This window comes from Mixophyes fleayi, chromosome 9 (assembly GCF_038048845.1).
Source record: "Mixophyes fleayi isolate aMixFle1 chromosome 9, aMixFle1.hap1, whole genome shotgun sequence".
Classification (NCBI taxonomy): domain Eukaryota; kingdom Metazoa; phylum Chordata; class Amphibia; order Anura; family Limnodynastidae; genus Mixophyes; species Mixophyes fleayi.
In genome coordinates this window covers 13,746,616-13,770,839 of record NC_134410.1, presented here as the reverse complement: position 1 = coordinate 13,770,839, position 24,224 = coordinate 13,746,616, and the positions used below count along the sequence as shown (strand labels likewise).

Genomic DNA, 24,224 nt, shown 5'->3' with positions numbered 1-24,224 from the left:
ATCAATTTCACTAAAAGGTTTGGTGACAGATTTTGTTTATTCTGCAGCAGAGAAGTGTTATGGATTTTTTCATTGAGAACTTTGCCTACATAGAACCTAAATGAAAGCATTGAGATTAATAACATTTAAATATTTTATCAATATATATGACACCCATCCTACAGTTACTAAGAATGTTCCCAGGTTTAATGTGCAAGGTAATCAAAGATGACCTTAGCCAGTTTCTGGATGGGGGTGGGGGTTATCCTTATTTGTTATTGAGAACTTTTTTTTTCAATGTATTATTGAGCACTATAATATCTGATGTTAATTGTTTATTTTTAAATCTTTCCATGGTCATGGTAGTTGTTCATAGGTTACATTGGGAAGCTAAGCAGAGAAGAGTCTAGCCATGTTTTGGATGGGGGAACCTGTAGATACTTTAATGGATATTTGTTTTGTGTATGATGTTTATATTTTCTGGAATAAAATAATAAAATAACACATAATTCCTAAAGCATAGAATTCTTATATTTGTGTTGCAAATTTAGGTAGTTTACTGATTTGACCAAGTGTGGGTAACTTCCATTGTTCTGTGATTTTAAGAATTATGCAATATATTTAAATAACATATATGTTAAGTGATTTCAGACTTTGTGGCTCATATTTTCTTAAAGTGTATATAAATTGTCATAGGGTGTAATTGAACCATTTACCTGTGATTTTCATTTATTTCGTTTTTGCCTGGGTTGATACTTGTGACTTTAGAATAAATTATTTAATGGTATGATTATCATACAGCTGTATTAGTTTTTAAAAGAAAGTCATGATTACATATCTTTATTATAAAAGGATTGTTTTTCTGGTACATATTTGAATGTATTTGAAGGGCAAAAAAGGTTATTAACTTTACATGGGGTTGACTTCTGGTATCATTAAAAATTAAACTTGGAGAACATCTGAGAAATATGAAATAGGGAATGACAATTCATTCAATTCCATCCTGTTTTATGGAAAAACTGGAAACAATTGATATCATTTCAGAAGAATAAATAGCCAATTAACAAAGAGCGAAATGGAATTAATTTAGGAGAATCTATAATGGAAAAGGATTTGGGAGTGCTCGTAGACAGTAGACTTAGCAATAGTGCTCAATGTCAAGCAGCAGCTGCAAGGGCAAACAAAGTATTGGCATGCATAAAAAGGGGCATAGATGCAAGGGAAGACAGTGTAATTTTGCCACTGTATAAATCGTTGGTAAGACCTCACCTTGAATATGCAGTACAGTTCTGGGCACCACTCTATAAAAAAGATAATTTGGAACTAGAAAGGGTTCAGAGAAGGGTGACAAAATTGATAAAGGGTATGGAGTCATTAAGTTATGAGGAAAGATTAGCCAGTTTAGGCATGTTTACTTTAGAAAAGAGGCGCCTAAGGGGAGATATGATTACTATGTACAAATACATTAGGGGTCAATACAGAGAGCTTTCATGGGAACTTTTTACCCCAAGGATCATACACAGGACACATGGTCATCCCCTAAGGTTAGAGGAGAGGAAATTTCACAACCAGCAAAGGAAGGGGTTCTTTACAGTAAGGGCAGTCAAGATATGGAATTCATTGCCAGGGCAGGTTGTGATGGCAGATTCAATAGATATGTTTAAGAAAGGGTTAGACAAATTTTTAGTGGAAAGGTGTATACAGGGATACGACCGTTAATTAAAATGAAGGATAGTAGTGGATATAGGGTAAAAATAGGACTGCAATATTGGGTCTGGGGGGATTTTCACAATTGAAACAGATTGGCGGTTGCTTACTCTGGATTAATTTCAAATATAAAGTGCAGGATCGCAGGAGATCCAAAATAGGTTGAACTTGATGGACTGGTGTCTTTTTTCAACCTCATCAACTATGTTACTATGAAATGGAGTGGATTTTATATATAAAAACCTGGTCACCCAATGGCCTTAACTTGCAGTATGAATGGAAGTGGTTCCTATAAATGCTACAAAATTGTGTATTATTTTGTTGTTTTTATATGGGATGTTTTGTAATATCATCCCTGGACAATATTTTCTTTTACCTTTATCATATGTGTATATTAACAAGGTATTATTGTTTATATATATATATATATATATATATATATATATATATATATATATATCCTAGGCAGGTACATGAGGAGGGGAGTTTATGAATTTGGGTGATTGCATTTCTATACCTGCATTGTTACCATTTATTCAGCTAAAACTGAAATATTTCTCAGATTTTGGATGTCTGCATTAAGGGTGAACTGTCCCTAAAATATTGTATCTTCAGGTCAGAGGTCATCTCATGTTTAGATTCCTATTGTAGATGTCCATTTACTCTAATACTGCTTCCTAAGGGGGGACCTGTTTTTAAGTAAGTTAGACCTGCACTCTAAAATTATTGTCATCCTTTTACTAATCCAAGGAAAATTAGTGCTAAATTAATTGTGATTTATAGGATGATCTTTTCACTTTGTAACTGTCACGAGCCGCGGAGGTACTCACAGCCGCCGCGGCTCGCTTCCTGCCTGCCCCAGTGTCCCGGCCGTCACCATGACGACCGGGACGTCACTTCCCCTTCCTACCTGGCCGTCGCCAAGGCAACGGCCGGACGCCTGTCACATAGCGCTGCGTCCCGGCGCTGTTGGAAGTCGGGCCCATGCGCAAAAGATGACACAGCCTGTGGGCTAATTAGGGGACTAGTTACAGGCATTAGCCTGCATCTGTGTGCACCTATCACGGACTAGCCCTGATTGTTCTGGTGCTATGTTTCTCATTAGTCTGCAGGGGTGCATGTAAGTTTTGATTGGGCCAACTGTGTGTTTAAGGCAATGAGGTCTACTGCCTCATTGCCGGTTATAGCGTTCTGTCCTCAGTTCTGCTACCTGCTTGTTCTCCATGTTTGGTTATTATTACCGTTGATTGACTACCCGTGTTTGACCTCTGCTTGTTCCTGGACCTTTGAACCCTCACTTCTGACCCTGACAATTTGCCTGAACTCCGGATTTTGCTCCTTTCGCTTGTGCACCTGACCTTTCACCTGTCCCTGGATTTCGTACCTGTGCTAGTGTCCTTTTGACCTTGGATCTCCTCCTCACTTCGGCCTGCCAATCACTCCACTCCTGGGTTCTCCTTTAAGTCAGTATACGTTACTTGACCCTCGGTCGGCCCGCAGCCAAGTCTGTCCCCACCACTAGGGGCTCCAGCGAATACCGGGCCTTCAGAGTAGTCCCCGAGTTTCACTGTACTGGCTTGGGAGTTCCTAACAGTAACCCTAGTTATCGTTTCAAATTTTTTCAATTGGCCGGGGATTGACTAAGAATAATATAATCAACTGCAAGACTGAAGCACCTAAAGTAGTTCTGAGTAGGTATTGATATATTGATTCTCCTTTCCATCCGCTGGTGTGCAGAAAAGAATTCTGAAGCTAATAAATTAATTCTTTAGCCAAAGTTCCTCTTTGGTATTTTGGTGTCTGTTTCTGTCTTTCCTCATGTGTGATAACTTTTATAGACAGTCTGAATGATTTACTAATGATTGAGGTTAAAAATAAAATCATTGTGTTCTCAAAATTAACAAGACAGTGTACAGCCCATGCTTATTCCTGTATGTTCCTGTCTTTCAATCCAGCGTCTCTACATATTTCATTTTACTATTTACAAATTATAATAAAATAAATGGAGCCTTGCGCTTCTCTATGACCCTACATGTGTGTTCCATCCCAATTAACCCACATCATTCATCCAGTCTCTGTATCCATCAATGACAGCTAGACCCTAACTCATGTAGCCTATGTACAGGTGCAGAGGAAAGAACTCAAACATACCCTCACCGATTTTTTTTTAATAAAAACAAAATCCAGTTGTCTAAGTTACATCTGTGTTCTATGAGGTATAAACATCTATGAGCTATAAAGACCTATGTTTACAAATACAGTCCTCAAATGATCTGTAGCAGGTTCACTCACTAGTAGTAGTAAGGACATCTTTAATCATTACCGTATAGATACGCAGCTAAAAAATACATTTTATAGTTTTGTCGTCCCCATATCACCAATTCCATTATCAGTGAAGTGATATCATAGGAGAGTGAGAGTTATACTGTACACTACACAGATGAAATAGAAGCAGAATAGAGAGCTGCTCGCTCACAAAAGGTATTGAAATTAATTTACTGAAACAAGTACAGACATAGTTATATTTAGTGATCACAGTGCTACAGGTCATAGAACTTAGGAATGCTGTCTCCACTTATGATATTCTCCTTTGTTCCATCCTTTGTGATAGTCACTTGATAGATCACTCCCCCGCTGGAACCATCTCTGCTCATTGCCAGGGACAGAGCTGTAAAGAACGGCAAAAAGCACAGGTCTGTCAATACAGAAACAACGTATATTCACTTACAAGGGACCTGCCACCTACACAGAGTGGAAGCATCCCTTTTGTGGGTCGAATCAGTGACATCATTGAGGCTCTGTCTGACTAATAATAATGAGATCTGACTTCTATTCATGATGTCTGACTAATATTCATGAGATCTGACTTCTATTCATGATGTCTGACTAATATTTATGAGGTCTGACTAATATTCCTGAGGTCTGACTTCTATTCATGATGTCTGACTAATATTTATGAGTTCTGACTAATATTCCTGAGGTCTGACTTCTATTCATGAGATCTGCCTTCTTCTATTTATGATGTCTGACTTCTATTTATGAGGTCTGACTAATATTCCTGAGGTCTGACTTCTATTCATGAGATCTGACTTCTATTCATGAGGTCTGACTTCTATTCATAAGGTGGTCTGACTAATATTCCTGAGGTTTAACTTATATTCCTGAGGTCTAACTTATATTCATGAGGTTTGACTAATATTTTTGAGGTACTGGCTCTTAGTGATTTGATAGATTACATTCTCATGAATATTAGATCAGGTCAAAAAATGGCTGCCTCCACTGTGTGTAAGACACAGGTTCATGTTAAAGTAGCAAGATTTCCAATTGTTTCAATAACTGCTACTGTAAAAAGAAAACAAAATTCCCTCAAATTAACATAAAATGTAAATGTGTTCTCTGGGCTTTCTACGTGCAACAAGCAAGTTTGTGAGACTTTTATAGCTTTGCACATTTGTGACTGATATGCACACCATGCTAATAGGAAAATTACCAAGGTCTGTTCTTCATGTGCTTGAGGCATATGCCTTACAAAATGGAAGCCATTGTAGTCTGATAAATTGACTAACATGGTGTGAATAAAGTGTGTCTGTCACCTGTACACAGTGAGAGCAGCCATTTTGTAGTCTGAACCAATAATTATCCATTTACTTGGAATTTACTTGTAAATAGTATAATTACCGAGACATGAGACACACAGTTGAACCGAATATTGGTTCAAAATGGCTGCCTCCACTGTGTGCAGTCATGTTAGGAAATAGGTTGGCTGCCTCTGATGAAAATCCCATTCATATACTGATTATATCCACAATAAATACCGTCTTCCTTTGAAGAGTTTTTCATCCCTTACCGTGGGCAGCGAACTTCTCACACTCGTCCTTGGACATCCCAGGCTTGAAAGCCGAATCCACATAACCATATATATATGTACTACCAGATCCTCCGATAGCAAAAGGCTGCTGTGTAATCATCCCACCCAACGTTCCGTAGACCTGAGCCGGACAGACAGATGGATGGTAAATACAATGTGTTTGTATCATGTGCTACTTTATACTGGAATCAATTTCAGTTTTTTTACCGATTGACAGATGTTAGGTCTTTACATATTTATATTTACTGTTATATTTAGTAGATATTTTTTTTTGTTTTTTGTTCTCTGCCCAAAATGTAGTTTTATTGTGTGTAGGACACTTATGTAAATAAATATAGATTTACCTTCTAGGCTCCATTCTCTGCAGTCCAGAGAGCTCAGGTTACTATGCTGTATTTTTATTAAATGCCCCCCATCCGTCCAACACAACACATATTAAACATAACTGTTGGGTGTAGAACCCCTTTATTTACACGTATAATGTGACTCATATCTGTATGTTTATAGCTTTCACTATATTTATCATTTTATTCTGAAGCTTCTAATCAGCTGCCTGCGGAGAACTGTCAGGATGCATACAAACCTTTGTTTATATATGGCTGCTGCAGACAACCAATCAGCTGTGACCATCACGCGGGGAGATGAAAAATGATTCTGCCTATTACAGAGGTATCGATGTGGGGGGGTTTACATGTGATTGATTTTATTTTTTCTTCTATTTTTTTATGTTGTTTTGTATGTTTTTACAACTTTTTTTTATATATTTTAAACATGTAACCATGGTCTCAGTTAGTGAGGAATTTGGAGGCCGGAACCAGAGAAAGCTGCTTCGGGTGATGGAGGGGCAGTATGGTACGGCACAGCACAGAGAGAGAGACACATTATGGGGCTGATTCATTAAGGAAAGCAAATCTGGACAAACCATGTTACAATGCAAGGGGTGCAAATTTGTGACCCCAGCATACCAAATATTTTAAAAAACACAATTTTTAAACAAAATTTAATTGATTAGTTTAATAAAATGATAATAGAATGATAACAATGATACTGTATACAAATGGGAAAAAAACAAAAATGAAAAATATCCATAAAAGAATGACCCACACACACACTACCACTGACCGACACTAAATGATTATAGCCGGGAGTCTATCCTTCACCAGCTAATCATTCAAAAGCATTTTCTCATGCCGGTCATTCATAGTTGGCTGGCTTCAGCTACTTGACCACCCAACACCACCCAAACGTTCCAAGTCGAACAACATCTGTCTTTCCTCAATTTTGTGCTGCCACCGAGTCCACTTACATTTTATTACACACAATAAACAAACTATTACTTTATTACTGCTCTTACTTTTAAGTTAGAAGTGAAATTATTTATTTTTTTAAATAAAACTAGGATTTCCAAACTCTAACTCCGGCTTGTTTGCTGGATATCATGATTTATTACTATTACTCATATTGAACTCAGCTTTCAGACATTTGTCCACCCTGTTATCCTGCATCGTCATCAGTGTCCATCTAGGGCTCACTCACCTGTCCTCCGTTCTTCTTATCCCAGCCCGCCACAAGTAGATGGGCCATCATCTCCTCCTTGTATTTGTAGCTGATGCCCTTCACCAGGTTTGCGGCAGCTAAGACTAAAGGGGGGGCTTCCATTTCTACACTGTGGGGAGGAGAAACAAGGTTCAATCAGTCTCCAAGAGATAACAAATGTGGGACAGAAGATATCTCAAATTCCTTGACGGAGTTTTCCACCTCTCCTTTTGTGTTGTGAACTCCCTCGTCACCAAACAAGTGCATTAAACCCCGTGAGGTCCTTGCTGTTGGCTCAGTGCAGCAGAGTGCTAATACTTACCATTGTTGAGGTCTTCTGAAGATCAGCTTTGATTCCTTAAGCCACAAAAGATATGGCACATGGCTATATCCTCAGGAGATGGCATCAACTATCATGAGCTGCTGACATTACTAGGTTTGCTTTGGATCCCTCCTACCTTGAGGAGCTCCCAGAATAACATAGCAGCTGACCACTAACTTGTAGTAATGGGACCCTGTTGCACTGACCAATCAGCGGGACTACCCGTGGAGGGAGCCACACTGAGAGACCCATGTTGGGACAAATGGACTCATTCACAGACGTTAAAAAAAGTATTTTTCATGAAAAAGTATTATGTAACAGTTACAGGCAACTTTAATGTACATCCTACATATCCCGGCCCACCGCCTTTGTAACTCTTTATAAATCCATTCCTAATACACCCCATTTGTATAAATGGAAACAACATGAGCCCATTATTAAATCCTTAAAATATGAAATTTTTTAACATACCAAATAAAATTAAATAAAATCTACAGTTTGCAAAAAGAACTATGCTTGCTATGTCATGCTAGATCTGGGCCTATGTGTCCTTTTCACAAATCCAGGACTGCATCCAAATAATCCTGTTGTTACCCGGTTGTTGGGTGCGTAAAAGCGACTTGTAATAAAAGGTCAGTAACTACACTGCTAAGGTGATATAATGTGCAGGAGAAGTACAAAAGTCAAATCAATTATTTGATACAGAGTCAGCAGTCAATTCCCCTCATCTTGGTCTGTCCCCCTGTGTAGTAAACATTAGGGTCTCTTCCCGATACCTGACACTAGAAGCCCCCTGCAGCCACTACGCACTCTTAGCTCACTGCAAGGGAGGACTGAATCCATCCAGTCTTCCTCAGTGGGTTCCAAAAGTGCTCAACCCTTTAAACTACATATTTGATGATTTTAAGAAATGTCCCACCTTTGTGGAGCCACCGTCCCCATTTTAAACTTCTTCATAGACCCACAGGGATTATATTTCCTACCTAACTAATTTAGTTGGTTAGGTGCACTCTGTAGAAGAGAAGGATCTGCTGTCAGATGCAGGGTTCAGATAAAACCTTCTGAATACAGATCTCTAAATCTCCCACCAACATCAGCTGTTTTATGACTCCAGTGCAAAAAAAGTTATTTTGCCAGGAACTGCGGACTTTGGAGAGACGACATGGTGGTCCTCCGAAATATACATAGGATTAGAGCTGGTCCCTCCCCCTGACGACAGAAGATTCTTCCCCTTGCAGATACTGTCCATTATAGAGCTATCTGACCAGGTAACCAACAACAATGATTTGCAAATGCAAAATTGACCATTAGGGGTAGATTTGCACGTTGGTTCCCCCTTGTGTTTTCCCTTTGTATGACCTTTCCTTTTTTTTCTATTTCTGCACCCCCATGTACTCTTGAAAATTTTCAATAGAAACTATTGATGGAAAAAAAAGAAAAAGAAAAATTTGAGGTGCTGCCCTTAGCAATCATATCTGGCTATCATTTATCTAGTGCATTCTAAAAAATTGAAAGCTATAATCTGATTGGTTGCTTTGGGCAATACCTCTGCTTTTCCCTTTTAGAAGGTTTGATCAGCCTACACCTTTGACCCTTTGGGTCTGTTAAGTGCAATTTAGTCCAGCAAGATGAACGTTTCTCATAACGTATTGACAAATATAATCAAAAACTCAGATTAGCCGACCTCCGCCCTACAAAGACTGACCTGTGCACCTCCATGTGGTACTGTGCTATGTCCGCCACAGCCTGGCAATCAGCCGCCGATCCTGACAGGGCGCAGTAGATCTTCTCATGGATAGGAATCAGTTTATTAAATACTCGATTGACCACAGCATCTCTGTAAAGGAAGGAGGGGGTAGGGGGCAGATTCACAGGGGTCAGAGACAGAGACAGAGACACGCACTGATACCCAGCTACACACAGAGACAGCACACTCACCCGGCGGACACTCTGGAGTCTGACCCAATGACGATCCCTCCATCAAACGCCACTGCAATGATTGTGGTCTGAGGAGAGAGACGGTGACAGCTGGTAATGTAACAGTTGACTTTACATTGAGCAGACAGTTATTTTGCATACTTGCCAACTCTCCCGGAATGTCCGGAAGACTCCTGAAATCCGGGTTGGTCTCCCTGAGAGCAGGCAAGTCTCCCGCATCAGGCAAATACCTGGCCAAAATAACGTGATTTGCGGTGAATCACGTAATTTTAGCCCCGCTCCGACATCAAAACATAATTTCCGACACGGTGGCGGGGCCATAATGACACGATTAACCGCGCCCCGCCTCCTCCCACCCTCTAGTCACGCCCTCTGTCCGGGATCTCCCGGACTTCAGTGCCTAAAAGTAGACAAGTATGTTATTTTGTGATACATTGTTGTCATAACACAGATCACAATATTATTTTTATTTAAAATGTTACCTATGGGGGAAGGGGCATAGATTGTTTATTTCTACTTCAGTGTTACGATGATTCAAATTCAAATTATATAGAATGTATTAAATATTATCAGAGCCGTAACTAGGACAGTGCCGTCGCCCAGGGCGCAATGCCAAGAGGGCGCAGAAGCCGCCCGCCACCTGCCTCTGTACCTGCAGGCATCTGGAACGCAAGTTTTTGTTCCAAATGCCGAACTTCCTGTCAATGGAACGCATGTGCGTTCCACTGACAGGAAGTTCGGCATTCTCTCTCTCTCTCTCTCTGCCTCCTTCCCAATCTTTCTGACAAGCACTTTTAGAGGAATACATCATGCATTTAACAGGTATTTTAATCAATATTCTCTTGCAATGATTAGGACATGTTAACAGCAGTACATAGGAGCATTAATTAAAATACCAACTGTGGAATTCTATAGGTAGAGTTAACACTTTCCTGTACAATAAATGTTATTTAAACACCAATAAAGGAGACCATTAATTACAGTGCCTGCATACTTGTTGAATGGGTCTGCTCCCAAGATACCATGGGTTTTTAACATGTTTCGGTAGACAAAGATTAATTAAGTCTGGAAGTCTATCTTACATACTAAAAGTTGACTGCATTGTAAACTATAACTGTAAGAGATTGGGTAATTGTACAAAGTCATGATATTGTTGTTGGCAATACACAATCATTTTTCAGAAAGAGATTCATAGGGAGTTGGTTTGCGGGTACTTTGTAAGGGAACCCATTTTTAATATGCCTTTGACTGTGGTCAGAGCACTTTTTGTTTATCAATCATAATAATATCCTGTTTATCTATGTTACTCCAGTGTTGAAGGGAGTGGGGATAGAACAACCTGTAGCCAATCATATCATAATAATGCTCACAGCAGCACAGATTATATTAGGAGAGAGATGCTGATCTTGGGGAGGGCAGTGATTGTATAAGTACAGGCTGCATATGACAGGGCTTCCTTAAGAACATATTGAACATATCATTCTAAAGTATAGATTAAAAATGCCCAAAAATAAAAATCACAAAAAAGAGGGTTGTTGGAGATGAGATTTCTCAAACTGCATCCTGTTAAGTTGTTATTCACAACTTCCAGTGACTGAATGTGTGGCCCTGACACTAGGACCCAGAGGAGACACAGCAGGAATGGTTGCTTAGCAACATATGGCTGGTATGAGCAGAAGTGTGTGGTGAGAGAGTGACAGTCAGGGGCCAGGAACGAAGGGGCGGAGCTTCCGGGGTTCCCCTTGCAATCTGGGGAGCAGGTCCTCGGCCTGCTGCTGCCACGAGGGCCAAAGTAAATCATGACAGAGAAACTTCACCATCTGTGGCATGATGACACAGTTCAGAAATTTTGTCCTATGTCCATGTATTGATGTCCTATGGAAGTGGCCATTTTCATGGAGACCAAGATTTAATCAAAGACTGACAGACATGACGTCAGGAATGGAGACAGAAATGTAAAAGACACTTCAGTCTCTAGAGATTCATTAGCTGCTTTTCTTAAACGTATAGTTGCCTAGTCTCCTCGAATGTCCGGGAGGCTCCTGCATTTCTGGGAGACCTCCCGGGGCTTAATGGCGCAAATATCGTGTCATCTTAGCTCCGCCCCCTGCTGTAATTGGCCAAAATTGTGACAATCGTTTAGAGTTTGGGGCCAAAATGATGCAACTCACCAAGCCCCCCCCCCCCCCCCCCACACCTCCCCCGGGATCTACCTGAAGCCAACGAGGAAAAGTTGTCAAGTATGTGTAATAGCCGGAAATTGATTCTACCCCTATGAGTGAGAAGGGACAGATTTGGGGGAGAAATGACCTCAGAATGTGGCTGTATGATAGAGTCAGGGGGAACGTACCATATTACCTTACAGTATAACATTATGAGCAAGAGACAATGAATATCGGGCGTGGCGTCACTGAGGAGCGGCGCAGAGAGGAGTCGGCGGCGAGCAAGATGAGGAGAACAAAGAAGACGATATAAAATGTAAGTGAAGGAACGGAGCAAGGGGGAGCAAAGGAAGGCAGCATGGCAGAGTGTGATGAAGAGAGCCATTACTGTGGCATAATATGAATATAATATTAAATAACAGATTTTTGTCAGGTAAGGTATTCTTTAATATTGTTTCTTAAACATTTTAAAACTCTTATAACAATCTAGTGTTGTGTATCACTTTTACTGTTCTTATTGGAGTATTAAGTGCAAGAAATATTAGAATACCTTTCAGTATATATTTTTGCATACTTTAAATAGTCATTAGGGCAGAGAACTGGGTGGTAATTTATTTGAATCCCACCAGAGAGAGAGCTATATATATATATATATATATATATATATATAAATAGGAGAAAGATATATCATGCACTTGCAAATATGTGTAACAGAATTCTTTCAGTAAAGTGCTGGCCACACCCCCACATTAGGTTGGCCACACCCACTTGGCAAATGTCAAGATGGGGGCGCCGGTGCCCTGTGTCGCACAGGGCACTAAAATGTCTAGTTACGGCACTGAATATTATTGTAAAGTACTAAGTGGAGTTACACTATGGGGTAGATAAAGGGAATACACCATACTTGCCAACCTTTGGCAAGCTAATTCCGGGAGATCCCAGGCAGGGGGGCGTGTTTGGAGGGCGGGGTGGACGAGGCTCAATAATTTGCGTCATTTTGGCTCCGCCTCCTGCGACAAAATGCGGGGTTTTTTTCGCGGGGGTCGGTGAATCGCGTCATTTTGAGGAGCATGTTGCCATATGTGGGATATTTGCCTGCTCTCTTGGGAGTCTCCCGGACATTCCGGGAGAGTTGGCAAGTATGGAATACACAGTTGTACTACAGATTATTATTATGCAATATATAGATCCTGTCTGTGCTGCTACATTCACTATTAAATATTGCTTTTCTGACCGTTGCTCCCTCTGTCACACACCGCCACCTTATTCTCTTCCTCTAAGCTACGTGGTGCAGCCCCCACACTCCATATGTCTCATGTTACTTATACTGTACCCTGTTTGTTTTATATATACACTGTACAGAGCTGCAGAATAAATAACAGTAATACTGTTAGCTCTTAACGTCTGATCCTTATTCTTCCTCTTACTGTGCCTCCCCCTGCACTACCCCACCCCTCCCTCTCAGTCCTATATATTGTCTCTCCCTCTTGTAGCCCCTGTAGTTACTACACCCCCCATCTTCAGATAACCCCCCTGGTAGCTGACCAAGGTCTCTTACCCCAGTGGACACCTCACAAGAGGAGTTATACGGGTCCCCGAATCCTGGCATCTCGCTTCCTTCTCTGCAGACTGAAGTAAAAGTGAAAGTAAAGTTCTCAGCTTCAGGACTCTTGAGTCTGTGTGTGGGGTCAGGGACTTTAATTCAGAGAAACCACCTGATTACACAGCACCAGGACCGTGCAATTGTGGACTTGGGTTTCACAGTTCATTATATAGAGAAATAATATAATTTTCAATAGCTCTTGTTGTGTCAGTGTGAACTATAAATACAAAAAAAACAAAACAGTTTACTCTATTTTACACTATAATAATTTTATACTCAGGACAGAATTGCACATTTGGATATTGGTTTATACTAAGGCTTTAGGCTGTTTTATTTCAGAATAATACTCCAGCTAAGCTATTCTATCTTATACATCAATAGCCCGACCTCTCCCAATAACAGGCTAATCAGGATTGTAATGTGCCAACTGTGTATATATGTACAATGGCTGCAGGACTGATGTCTGTGTATCATTACAATGTTATAAAATGTTCAGTGCTAATACCTTTTATCCTTGCACTTATACCTTAGTGATTAAACACTTAATACCTCTTATCTAAAATAACGACACGGACACCAGATATAAGTTTGGCAAAAAGGGGCGTATTTATTTTGTGGAAGAATTTTATTTTTAAACTCTGAATGGCGACGAGAGCGAAGCAGTCAGCTAACGACTAAACTTTAAACCAATACAGCGTAAGGTGACGCAATACCGCTGTCCCAAGACTTTACGGATCCCAAGTCTTTACGATTGGTCGGTACTAACTTGGCGTCATCGTGACTGCCCCCTTCTGGACTCACATTGTCGTATACGACCGTATATCCTCCGCCCCAGAGGCCAAGAGTCAGGTTACTGCAAAAGGGGCAGTGACGTGCGGCCAATTAAACGGTAGTACCTTCGATTAGCCACTGACTGCATTGCTCTCCTACCCGCAGCGCCTTGACCTAAGACAAGGCCTGAATTTAGTATAACCAGCTTATGCCGGGCGGAAGGGAGGTATCTGGCATCCAGGACAAGAGAGAGCCAGCCCCCATCTCCCATGTAATTTATGCCCTCCTGGAAAACCACTCCCCCAGGAGTGATAGGCTGGCTGACACCAAATGTTTAACCCCTAATGCAGTGCTGATTAAATATATAGCACAAAATTTTAATTGCCCTCAGCTTAGGGCTTCACTTAAACTACTAGAGAAAGGTTCCACATCAGGGATAGTGTATCACTTCCCTTTATATACTGTATGTGATAGTTTACACTGAATGGGTTAATGCCTTTGATATTGTTCTCTTCAGCTTCGTACTGTTTAGTTATTTGGTAATTGTGTGACCAGAGATGGTCTATAGAGCTTATGTGGCGGATCCAGTGATGGGTAATCTGAAACACTTCATGGTGTGACCTTATAACCTTCAAAAGGGCCACACATTACCCATGACCTCAGTAATAAGTTAAAACAACAAGTTTAATCAAATAAAGAGACACCAATCTGTAAGAACCTACTAGCAGGAATGGTAAACAAGCGTTACACGCTATAACAGGAAGCAGGAAGGAGCTGGGGGCCGCAGGTGAAGGATCAGAGGGCCGCAAATGGCCCTGGGGCCGCCTATTGTCCATCACTGCTCTAGACACATTCCTGAAGCAACGTAAACATGACTTTATGCTGATTGTATTTACTTTTGTCTGTATTTTATTTTATTTTTAGCTATTTGGACTTTTCAACTATTTGGTAAAGGAGATTGCACACATGGGGTGACCAATCACTATTTTCTTCCATGTTCACATATAGCACTTCGGACCCTGTACAGGCCCAGGGCTGAAGGCACACCCAGACCTCCTTCATCGTCTCAGTGCTGTATGACCTTGAGAAATGATAACGTGAACTTGGGATGAGAGACCTGCTGTATATTCCAGTTAACCCAGGGAGACTCTACTGTGACACAGATATGCAGAGTAAGAGAACTGAGCTCGGGTCTACCTAGTCTAATGAAAATGAAAAATGAATGTAGCATTCAAACTGAAGCAATGTAGCCACATTTAAATTAGCCCAAGATTTATATAATATTAGATGCATATTATTCATTATTCAGATGATTATTTTTCTTACACAAAGATTATTGCATCCCAAAAGCTGTTTCCCCACATACTAGCAGATTTAAAGGGTCCTACAAAGGGACTCCCGCCATGTGTTAGGAATAAGGGCCCCTATGACCTGCATTATCCAGGATAAGCAGCTTGTTGAATATTTCATGGATTTCACACTAGGTGGCGCCAAACTACTGTACTGGACACTACACTGTTGATTTGTATTAGCAACTCTCACCCCCACTCCACCTATAGAATTAAAACTGTATAGTGAGAGATGTGAGGTACATGGGGACTAAACAGTGTCCTATGTAAATATCTGCGGAATACACCCCACAAATCAATTTTATTTCTATAAATCATACTTACCAACTTTTAAGATTCATGTCATGTGACATGGGGTAGGAGGAGGGTGTGTTGACATTGTCTCGCCACCATAGCCCCGCTCTATAAAAAGTCGAAATTTGCGGCAATGAATGGAGGGGCGGAGCTTAATTACATGATTAAGCCCTGCCCCTCCTTCCACTGCCGTGAATTTCGGCAAATGCGGGAGCTTTGCCTACTCTTCCGGGACTCCATGAGGACTCCCCGAAATTCTGGAGCCTCCCGGGAATTCCAGGAGAATAGGCAAGTATGCTATAAATGTGCCTGGATATCTACCCAGTGCACGTCGAGGTGTATGCGTACCTTCGCCAACGTTTGCAAACACAGAAGCACAGAAGTTACGTATGATGTCACAAAAGAAGATTTTGAACTACATCTTTACATTGCGCCCCAACATTGTAACCTCCAGCACCTGCACTCAAAAAATGACTTGTATTATTTAATGCTATGTGTTCAGAATATTGCACAGCCGCTAGGAGAGGCATCGGGTGGGATGGTGATCACAACTGCAGCTCAAGGGGAAATATATTGGAGATTGTGGTTCTCTGTCACTAGTGTGCACTATGGTTTTAAGAGCTGATGGAACAGACATTTCCAAGCAGTGCTGTGCACAGTTTACTAACATATTATTTAAAAACTATGTAATTAGCTACAACGCATTGTGTGATTGTGTCCAATGTGCCTTTATGCTCATGGAAAAATACTGTTTTATGTTTTAAAAGACAAAGTACTAATTCAAACAAGCACCAATGCCCAATGCTACATCATAACAACCTCATCTCCCCAACCTGTACAGACTGCGTCTACCTAGCAACAGATGATGCACCTATAAACGGAAATTTTCACTGGCTGAAATAACAATATAATAAGATAAAATAAGAGAATTTCCTGTTCAACTGTCTGATCCCTGCCCAAGTAACAGCAAAAACCATCTGTATGTAGATTTGTATCTTTCAACCGTTAATAACTTTATTGCCAGCTTTAACCTCTGCAGTGCCGAATAGTTTAAAAGTTGCAATATATTTTACAAGTGGAGTAAATGTTACATTGCAGGTGCTTGTTGCTCTTCATGGGAATTCTAAATTAAAAATGCAGAATCTGTCTTTCATATGTGCCCAAGTCACCAATGGTGGAACTTTGGAGGGTGCAGTACGGAGGTGTAGGTGGCCCAGCAATGGAGGGACACTCCCCCCCCCCTCCCCGAGGACTCTTCACAGTTGGGGTACGCGCACTGGTCACATACGTCTGACTGCGTATGCTTAGAAGATGCCGCCGGTCTACTCTATTGAGAGCAGAGCAGGGACATGAAACACTAGAGCAGCATTGCAGAGCCCCTACCCAAATTTTGCTATGAAACCCAACAATGCCTGTCCTACACCTGGTAGTCACCAAAGTAGACTTATGTTCCTTACTGCACATTTTAGTGACTCTTAGAGCATGTGCAGACGTTTTGACGGATTCGCCCATGCCGTTTTAGTTTAGCCTTCTGCCCAAGTACCAGCGAAGACATACAGGTACTGGGATCAGTGGTCCCTATATCTGCGCTAATTTCAGAGCCTGAAAAAACGTTCCCTGTAAGAGTCCTTAGGATATCATTTCCAGGGACAGTCCCAGGTATTACAGATTTGTCCCTAGGAATTGTTGTCCTTTAAATGTCCCTATTTTTCAATATTGACCAAACTCATTGTTGAATTTCTCTTTTCCTGCATGTCAGGTGCAGTTCTTACCATATATTCTTATTCTCTGAGCTTTATAAAGTAATATTTGTAGAACACAAAATATAGAGACTGTAGAATATAGGAACTCCCACACAGTATTGTACACGATGGGACTCATGTAGAGTTGGACAAAGTGCGGTTTGCTGCGTATGATACGCGTTTTACATCTGCGCGTACATTAGGGGGCAACTTAGGGCTTTATTAGCCTCACAAATAGACCTTTTAATCATACTTACATACTTTCTTCAGCTCCCTTCCGGGAGCCAGCCAGTGGAGGGGGGCATGAGGGGGCGGGGTGGCCAAAATCATGTCATTTTGGCCCCGCCCCCTGTGACTTCATGACGCAAATTGCGTCATTTGACAGCGGGGGCGGGGCTTAACGCCGCAATTCTTTGGGAATCGCGGCGTTTGGGATCTAATTCTGCCCACTTCACTAGGAAGTGGGGCACTTCCTAGTGAAGTGGGCAGAATTCGGGAGATTGCCACACTCGCCCGGGAGCATTTTGCGAGAGTCTCCCGGACATTCCGGGAGAGTTGGCAAGTATGCTTTTAATTACGTGATGCCACCACCACTGAGGTGATCAGAAATCAGTCGTTTCCTAATCATTTCAGCTCAGTCTCTTTCTCTAAGCACAAACATGCAGCCATGTATTTAACAAAGTGAAATGAAAGTATTTGTCTCTTGAAATAAATGCCGCTCCTATGTCTCATTAGTGAAACATAAATGTGGGTTAATCAAGCTTTGAATTTGGAAACACTGACGTTTAAACTAATGAGTGGATGGGCCCAATGTGATTACGCTGTATAAAGGTAGGTCCCATTGTATGTATACTTTCAAAAATAATTTAAAATATTCTGCCTGTGTTTTGTGTAAATAAACAAAGGCTGAAACATGTTTAAAGTAAAAAAATAATCCCGGTTTACACTATGTAGTATAAATAAACACCAAGGAGAAAAAACAATTTAACTTATTATAAATAAAGATCCTCATTTCGGTGCATACTGGTATCTACATGAGTGAAGGCTGCTATACAGCGTGGCTGAGATAAACATCACAGTATCTCTCCTTCTCTGACTGAGGATATATTGTCTATTTAACCAAATACATATTATGCACAAAATTACAAACAATCACACAGCATTATTACTCTAATTACAATTTACCTACTCCTGTTCCTGCACTGTCCAGAACATGTCTGCCTGGCAACAGATGATGCTGTGACTGGATGAATATTCATTGGCTACAGTCTCCCAATTACTCCCCTTCAAAATTAGAACGTACTTTTCCTGCTGCTGATGCATTTTAATTGACAGTTCAATCTATGCCATAGTTGCCAACATTGGCAGGTTATGTTCCGGGAGGTCCGGGGGTCAGGTGGGTGTGTGGGGGCAGGGCTCGAAGAATCGCGCCATTAGCCCCACCCCAAAATCTGTCACAACCTGTTTCATCCAATAAAACAAGGGGGCGGGGCCACAATGACGCGGCCTTGATGCCATTAAGCCCCACCTCCTCCATTCACTTACTACCGCTGCCCGGGAATCGGGAGAATTGCCCTCTCTCCCGGGAGCCCGGGAGACTGACCCAGATTTCGGGAGTCTCCCGGATATTCCGGGAGAGTTGGCAAGTATGATCTATGCTAAAATCTGAATTATGTTCCTGGAGCTGATATTATGGGCCGGTTCATGTCCGAGCGCAAATTGCACGTAAATTGTGTGTTTTATAAGAGCACGGAACTTGTGCCTAGTTCCGATCATATTTAATTCTAAGCGTATCTCAAGATACATTTCAATTTCAATCTGGGTGGAAATACGCTCTGCCTAAACAGTACTTCATACTTCTAGAAGTGGTTGGTTGAACCACACCAGGTAAACTTCTCATACCATCCCCTAGATTTATCTATATGATTCTATCTATATATTATATAACTTGAGAGGTGCACCCATACACATGAGGTCATACAATTAGATTAAAGCATACTTGCCAACTCTCCCAGAATGTCCGGGAGACTCCCGCATTTCGCGTGAGTCTCCCGGACTCCCGGGAGAGTGTGGCAATCTCCTTGATCTACACACATACAGTTCCCTAGGGAACAGCCTCGGCGCTTGTAGTTGGCAGATAACCCTTGTTAGGGGAAGGTTCTCTGGTTAACCCTGCAGCTTAGACCATGGTTCATCGAGCCGTGTAATATACAGAAAAAAACACAACAAAATGTCCAGCGCTGGGGAATCCCCTTGATCTGCCCACTTCCTAGTGAAGTGGGCAGAATTAGGTCCAAAACGCCGCAATTCACCGGGAATAATGACACGTTTTGCATCATTACGTCACGGGGGCGGGGCCAAAATGAAGCAATTTTCGGAGCCCAGCCCCTTGCACGCCCACCTTCCCCAGCAGGCTCCCAGATCATACTTGCCATAAGTTGGCAAGTATGGATTAAAGAGAAAAAAATGTGCTGGTCAGGGCACTGTGGGAATTAATATAAAGCTTAAATCTTTAATATTCATTAAAATATAAACTTATCCTGCTTCCTAAAGAATAACGAAATAAAGATAAAAACTATTATGACATTGTGATATGATTATACTTATATTGTGATATTAAAGTGATTTAAAAACTGAAGATTGGACTGCAATAGCTATGCTGCCACTATCTTTAATATTTATATTTGTGTAACAATAATGCCTCTGCTTAATACTTGAATCTATAATTTCTCAGCTGCTATAGAAACAATCTATCCCTCAGGGTCAGATCGCGATCAATGAGTCTATCCACTTCTCATATAAATGTGATGTTCAAGATGCTGTAGTAATTATAGTATTGCTATAGTAATAAGATGCTGTAGTAATTATAGTATTGCTCTAGTAATAAGATGCTGTAGTAATTATAGTATTGCTATAGTAATAAGATGCTGTAGTAATTATAGTATTGCTGTAGTAATAAGATGCTGTAGTAATTATAGTATTGCTGTAGTAATAAGATGCTGTAGTAATTATAGTATTGCTATAGTAATAAGATGCTGTAGTAATTATAGTATTGCTATAGTAATAAGATGCTGTAGTAATTATAGTATTGCTATAGTAATAAGATGCTGTAGTAATTATAGTATTGCTCTAGTAATAAGATGCTGTAGTAATTATAGTATTGCTTTGGTAATAAAATGCTGTAGTAATTATAGTATTGCTTTGGTAATAAGATGCTGTAGTAATTACAGTATTGCTGTAGTAATAAGATGCTGTAGTAATTACAGTATTGCTGTAGTAATAAGATGCTGTAGTAATTACAGTATTGCTGTAGTAATAAGATGCTGTAGTAATTACAGTATTGCTGTAGTAATAAGATGCTGTAGTAATTATAGTATTGCTATAGTAATAAGATGATGTAGTAATTATAGTATTGCTATAGTAATAAGATGCTGTAGTAATTATAGTATTGCTATAGTAATAAGATGCTGTAGTAATTATAGTATTGCTCTAGTAATAAGATGCTGTAGTAATTATAGTATTGCTCTAGTAATAAGATGCTGTAGTAATTATAGTATTGCTCTAGTAATAAGATGCTGTAGTAATTATAGTATTGCTCTAGTAATAAGATGCTGTAGTAATTATAGTATTGCTCTAGTAATAAGATGCTGTAGTAATTATAGTATTGCTATAGTAATAAGATGCTATAGTAATTATAGTATTGCTCTAGTAATAAGATGCTATAGTAATTATAGTATTGATCTAGTAATAAGATGCTATAGTAATTATAGTATTGCTCTAGTAATAAGATGCTATAGTAATTCAGGGGCAAACCCAGGATTTCTAGAGGGGGGTTTCCACTCCACGCCACCAGAGTTGATATAACCATCATATAGTGGACATGGCTATCATTTTAGCCAGTGCTACGCCACTCTTCAACCACTTCCCACGTACTTCAAATACACTGGCAATGCTGTGTGTTATCTGTTTGGTGCACAGAGCTTCCCCTTCACAAGCAAAACAGTGGGACATAACTCCCGACTGTCCATGCAGTGGGGACATTCCTGACTGAGTAGGACATTCACAGAAAAAATCAGGACAGCCCCACCAGAATCAGGACAGTTGGCAGACTGTGCTGCTCTCTCCTAAATGTTCTTGCGACTTACACTACCTGCTGCTGCCTGTGTCTTAAGCTCATTACATGCTTGTCTGGGTCCTGGAATGTTGGGGTTCTGTTTGGAAAAAGGGATAGGTACATGATATATGAAAAGCTGGTTATGCAGTGCAATGTACCACTTACTAAGAATATCAATAGCTAAAATACAGTACTACAGAGGGGGGTTTACCAAGACCCATATAGACGTGGGGATTAGCTTTGTGACTCATGTATGAGTCTTTAGTGGGATGTTTTTGAATTAATAATGTGCTTAATTTTAATTATGTTAAATTTGTATACTAATTAGGTATATGTAGGTGAACAGCCCTAAAATTTTATCCCCTTGTAGTGAAAAACCTACTTAACCATTCCTTAGTTTTTAGCTGAACCCTTTTCTCAGAGAAGAGATATTGTCTGGACCTTAACTATTGCCTTGCACACTTGTTGTAGCAAGTAGTATACCATGAACCTGAAGGCACTTCTGGCTAGTCTAACATAACTTCTGAATGCTTTGCACTCAATATTTGACACATATACAGTATATGCAGATTATAGCTCTTGGTTTTAAATCAGGTGCACCAGACAAAGTGGCTCACGCAGCCAGCATGGTTTAACCAAAGTAAAGTGCAATCCAGGATGGAGATCACGAGTGATATGCTATCAGCGTATAGAGACCTATGTCAATTTTATACCCTTATATCACACAATGACAAATGGTACCTCCTGGTGTTAATTAATACATATAAGACAAATATCCTTTTTAAAAATATGCTCTTCTGTCCATGGTAATTCTAAAGCATAATACCGGCATTACATAATACATCTTGCATAATATAATTATTCATATAATTTCAACTTTATGTCACATGAGGCAAATTAATTGATAACATCTAATGCATGATAGCTAGCTCCCCCCAAAAACAAGGTTACCCAAGCAGAAACAAAGCAATCCTTCCAAAGCAGGGTTATACAGAGAGACACACAAAATGTAAAATACTAGTAAAACAATGAAAATGACATCAATAATATAATATAATAATATAGTATTGGGCTGACTGTAAGCTAATAAAGTACCAAAAAGAAATTCAATTATATGTGGTAACTAAATGTATAGTATAAATTACTTAACTTATATTCATCAGATTTGAATATACTGCTGGTATGTAAAAGAGGAATATACAGTAGCAATAATTTAGATCAAAAGTAAGAAAAAAACATAAAACACAGATGCCCATCAGGCAAAAGCAAACATAACTAAATTGTGATATTAGAACCATCAAATGTGTGATACATGAATGTTTGTATATTTAAAATCAAATTTCCTCATATATTTACCTGAAAAATACTGATATTAAGAGCTCCAGATCGGCATGCAGACAGATCCCACTCTAGTGCTTACAGATGCTGTATTAGCCGATATAAGCAGGCACCCAATCAGAGAGTGTCAAACAGTCTTAGAACCAGCTAGTGGGCGTGAATTAAGGTGAAGCGACGCCCACATCAGCGGCGCACGCCGGATTTCCCCCCCCCCAAAAAAAAACATATAGAGAGAGCACTACACTGAACAGCAGCCGCGGCGCTGTCAAAGAAGAAGAGTCTGCGGCGGTGCTGTATTGCTTCTTTGACAGCGCCGCGGCTGCTGTATAGTACAGTCTTTCTATGAAGGTGCACTGTTCTTCGCGGAGGGGAGGGGTTTCTGGAGAACCAGAAACCCCCCCTACGTGTGCCCCTGTAATTATAGTATTGCTATAGTAATAAGATGCTGTAGTAATTATAGTATTGCTATAGTAATAAGATGCTATAGTAATTATAGTATTGCTCTAGTAATAAGATGCTATAGTAATTATAGTATTGCTATAGTAATAAGATGCTGTAGTAATTATAGTATTGCTTTGGTAATAAGATGCTACAGTAATTATAGTATTGCTATAGTAATAAGATGCTACAGTAATTACTAACACCTGATGCACTCACATGAGCAATCTTTGTGGACTTTCAGAACTCTCCTGAATCTGAGTAAAACTCTGACAACTTCATGGCTTCCCCACCCCAATAACCAGTGTTAAATATGTTTTTTTGTAAAGGCCTCATAAGGCCCTTGTTCAGCCATTTTGTAACTCGCATAGATATATCATACTTGCCGACTTTCTTCAGCTCCCTTCCAGGAGCCAGCCAGTGGAGGGGGGCGGGACGGCCAAAATTGCGTCATTTTGGCCCCGCCCCCTGTGCCGTCATTTGACAGCGGGGGGGGGCAAATGCTGCGATTCACCGGGAATCGTGGCGTTTGGGATCTAATTCTGCCCACTTCACTAGGAAGTGAGGCAGAATTCGGGAGATTGCCACACTCACTCGGGAGAGTTGGCAAGTATGAGATATATTATTTGCTAAAAGAGATTATTCATTTCTCTGCTGGAATACAGTTTTGCAAGATGTTAGATATGGTACACAGGAGATAAACCTCCAGCTCCCCTTGAGATAAGAATAATAGAATCATCTGTCCTTAGCAGGGCCGGTGCAAGGTCTGTAGGCGCCCTAGGCAAACTTTCAGCCTAGCGCCCCCCCCCCCCCCCTCTCCCCCCTGGGTTCTCACCTAAAAAAAAAAATACAATTTATAATACCCAAAAAATAAATAAATTAAATATACTTACCGTTTTTGATGATCAGATGCAGGGAGGCTCTTCCTTAATGGCTGCCCACCGCTCCTCAGCTTCTTTCCAGAAAAAGGAGAGGGGTGGAGCAGCCTGTGCATGCTGGGAAGAGAGGGGGGCGCTGGGTAAACTTTACTCCTGACAGACAGGGGCACAGCAGGCGGCGCCGG

General features: G+C 40.5%; 2 protein-coding genes across 3 annotated transcripts in view; one reads left to right on the top strand and one right to left on the bottom strand.

Annotated features, from left to right (window-relative positions):
• LOC142102009 (class I histocompatibility antigen, F10 alpha chain-like) overlaps positions 1-24,224 on the top strand; it is a 176,534-nt gene that overhangs the window by 69,921 nt on the left and 82,389 nt on the right. The window lies entirely within an intron of this gene.
• PSMB9 (proteasome 20S subunit beta 9) lies at positions 3,839-13,202 on the bottom strand. The gene is made up of 6 exons (XM_075186504.1): positions 13,071-13,202; positions 9,351-9,418; positions 9,118-9,249; positions 7,091-7,220; positions 5,534-5,675; positions 3,839-4,354 (listed from the first exon to the last, which is right to left on the bottom strand). Exons 1-6 carry the CDS (start codon positions 13,119-13,121, stop codon positions 4,227-4,229), a joined length of 651 nt encoding a protein of 216 aa, XP_075042605.1. The 5' UTR covers positions 13,122-13,202; the 3' UTR covers positions 3,839-4,226.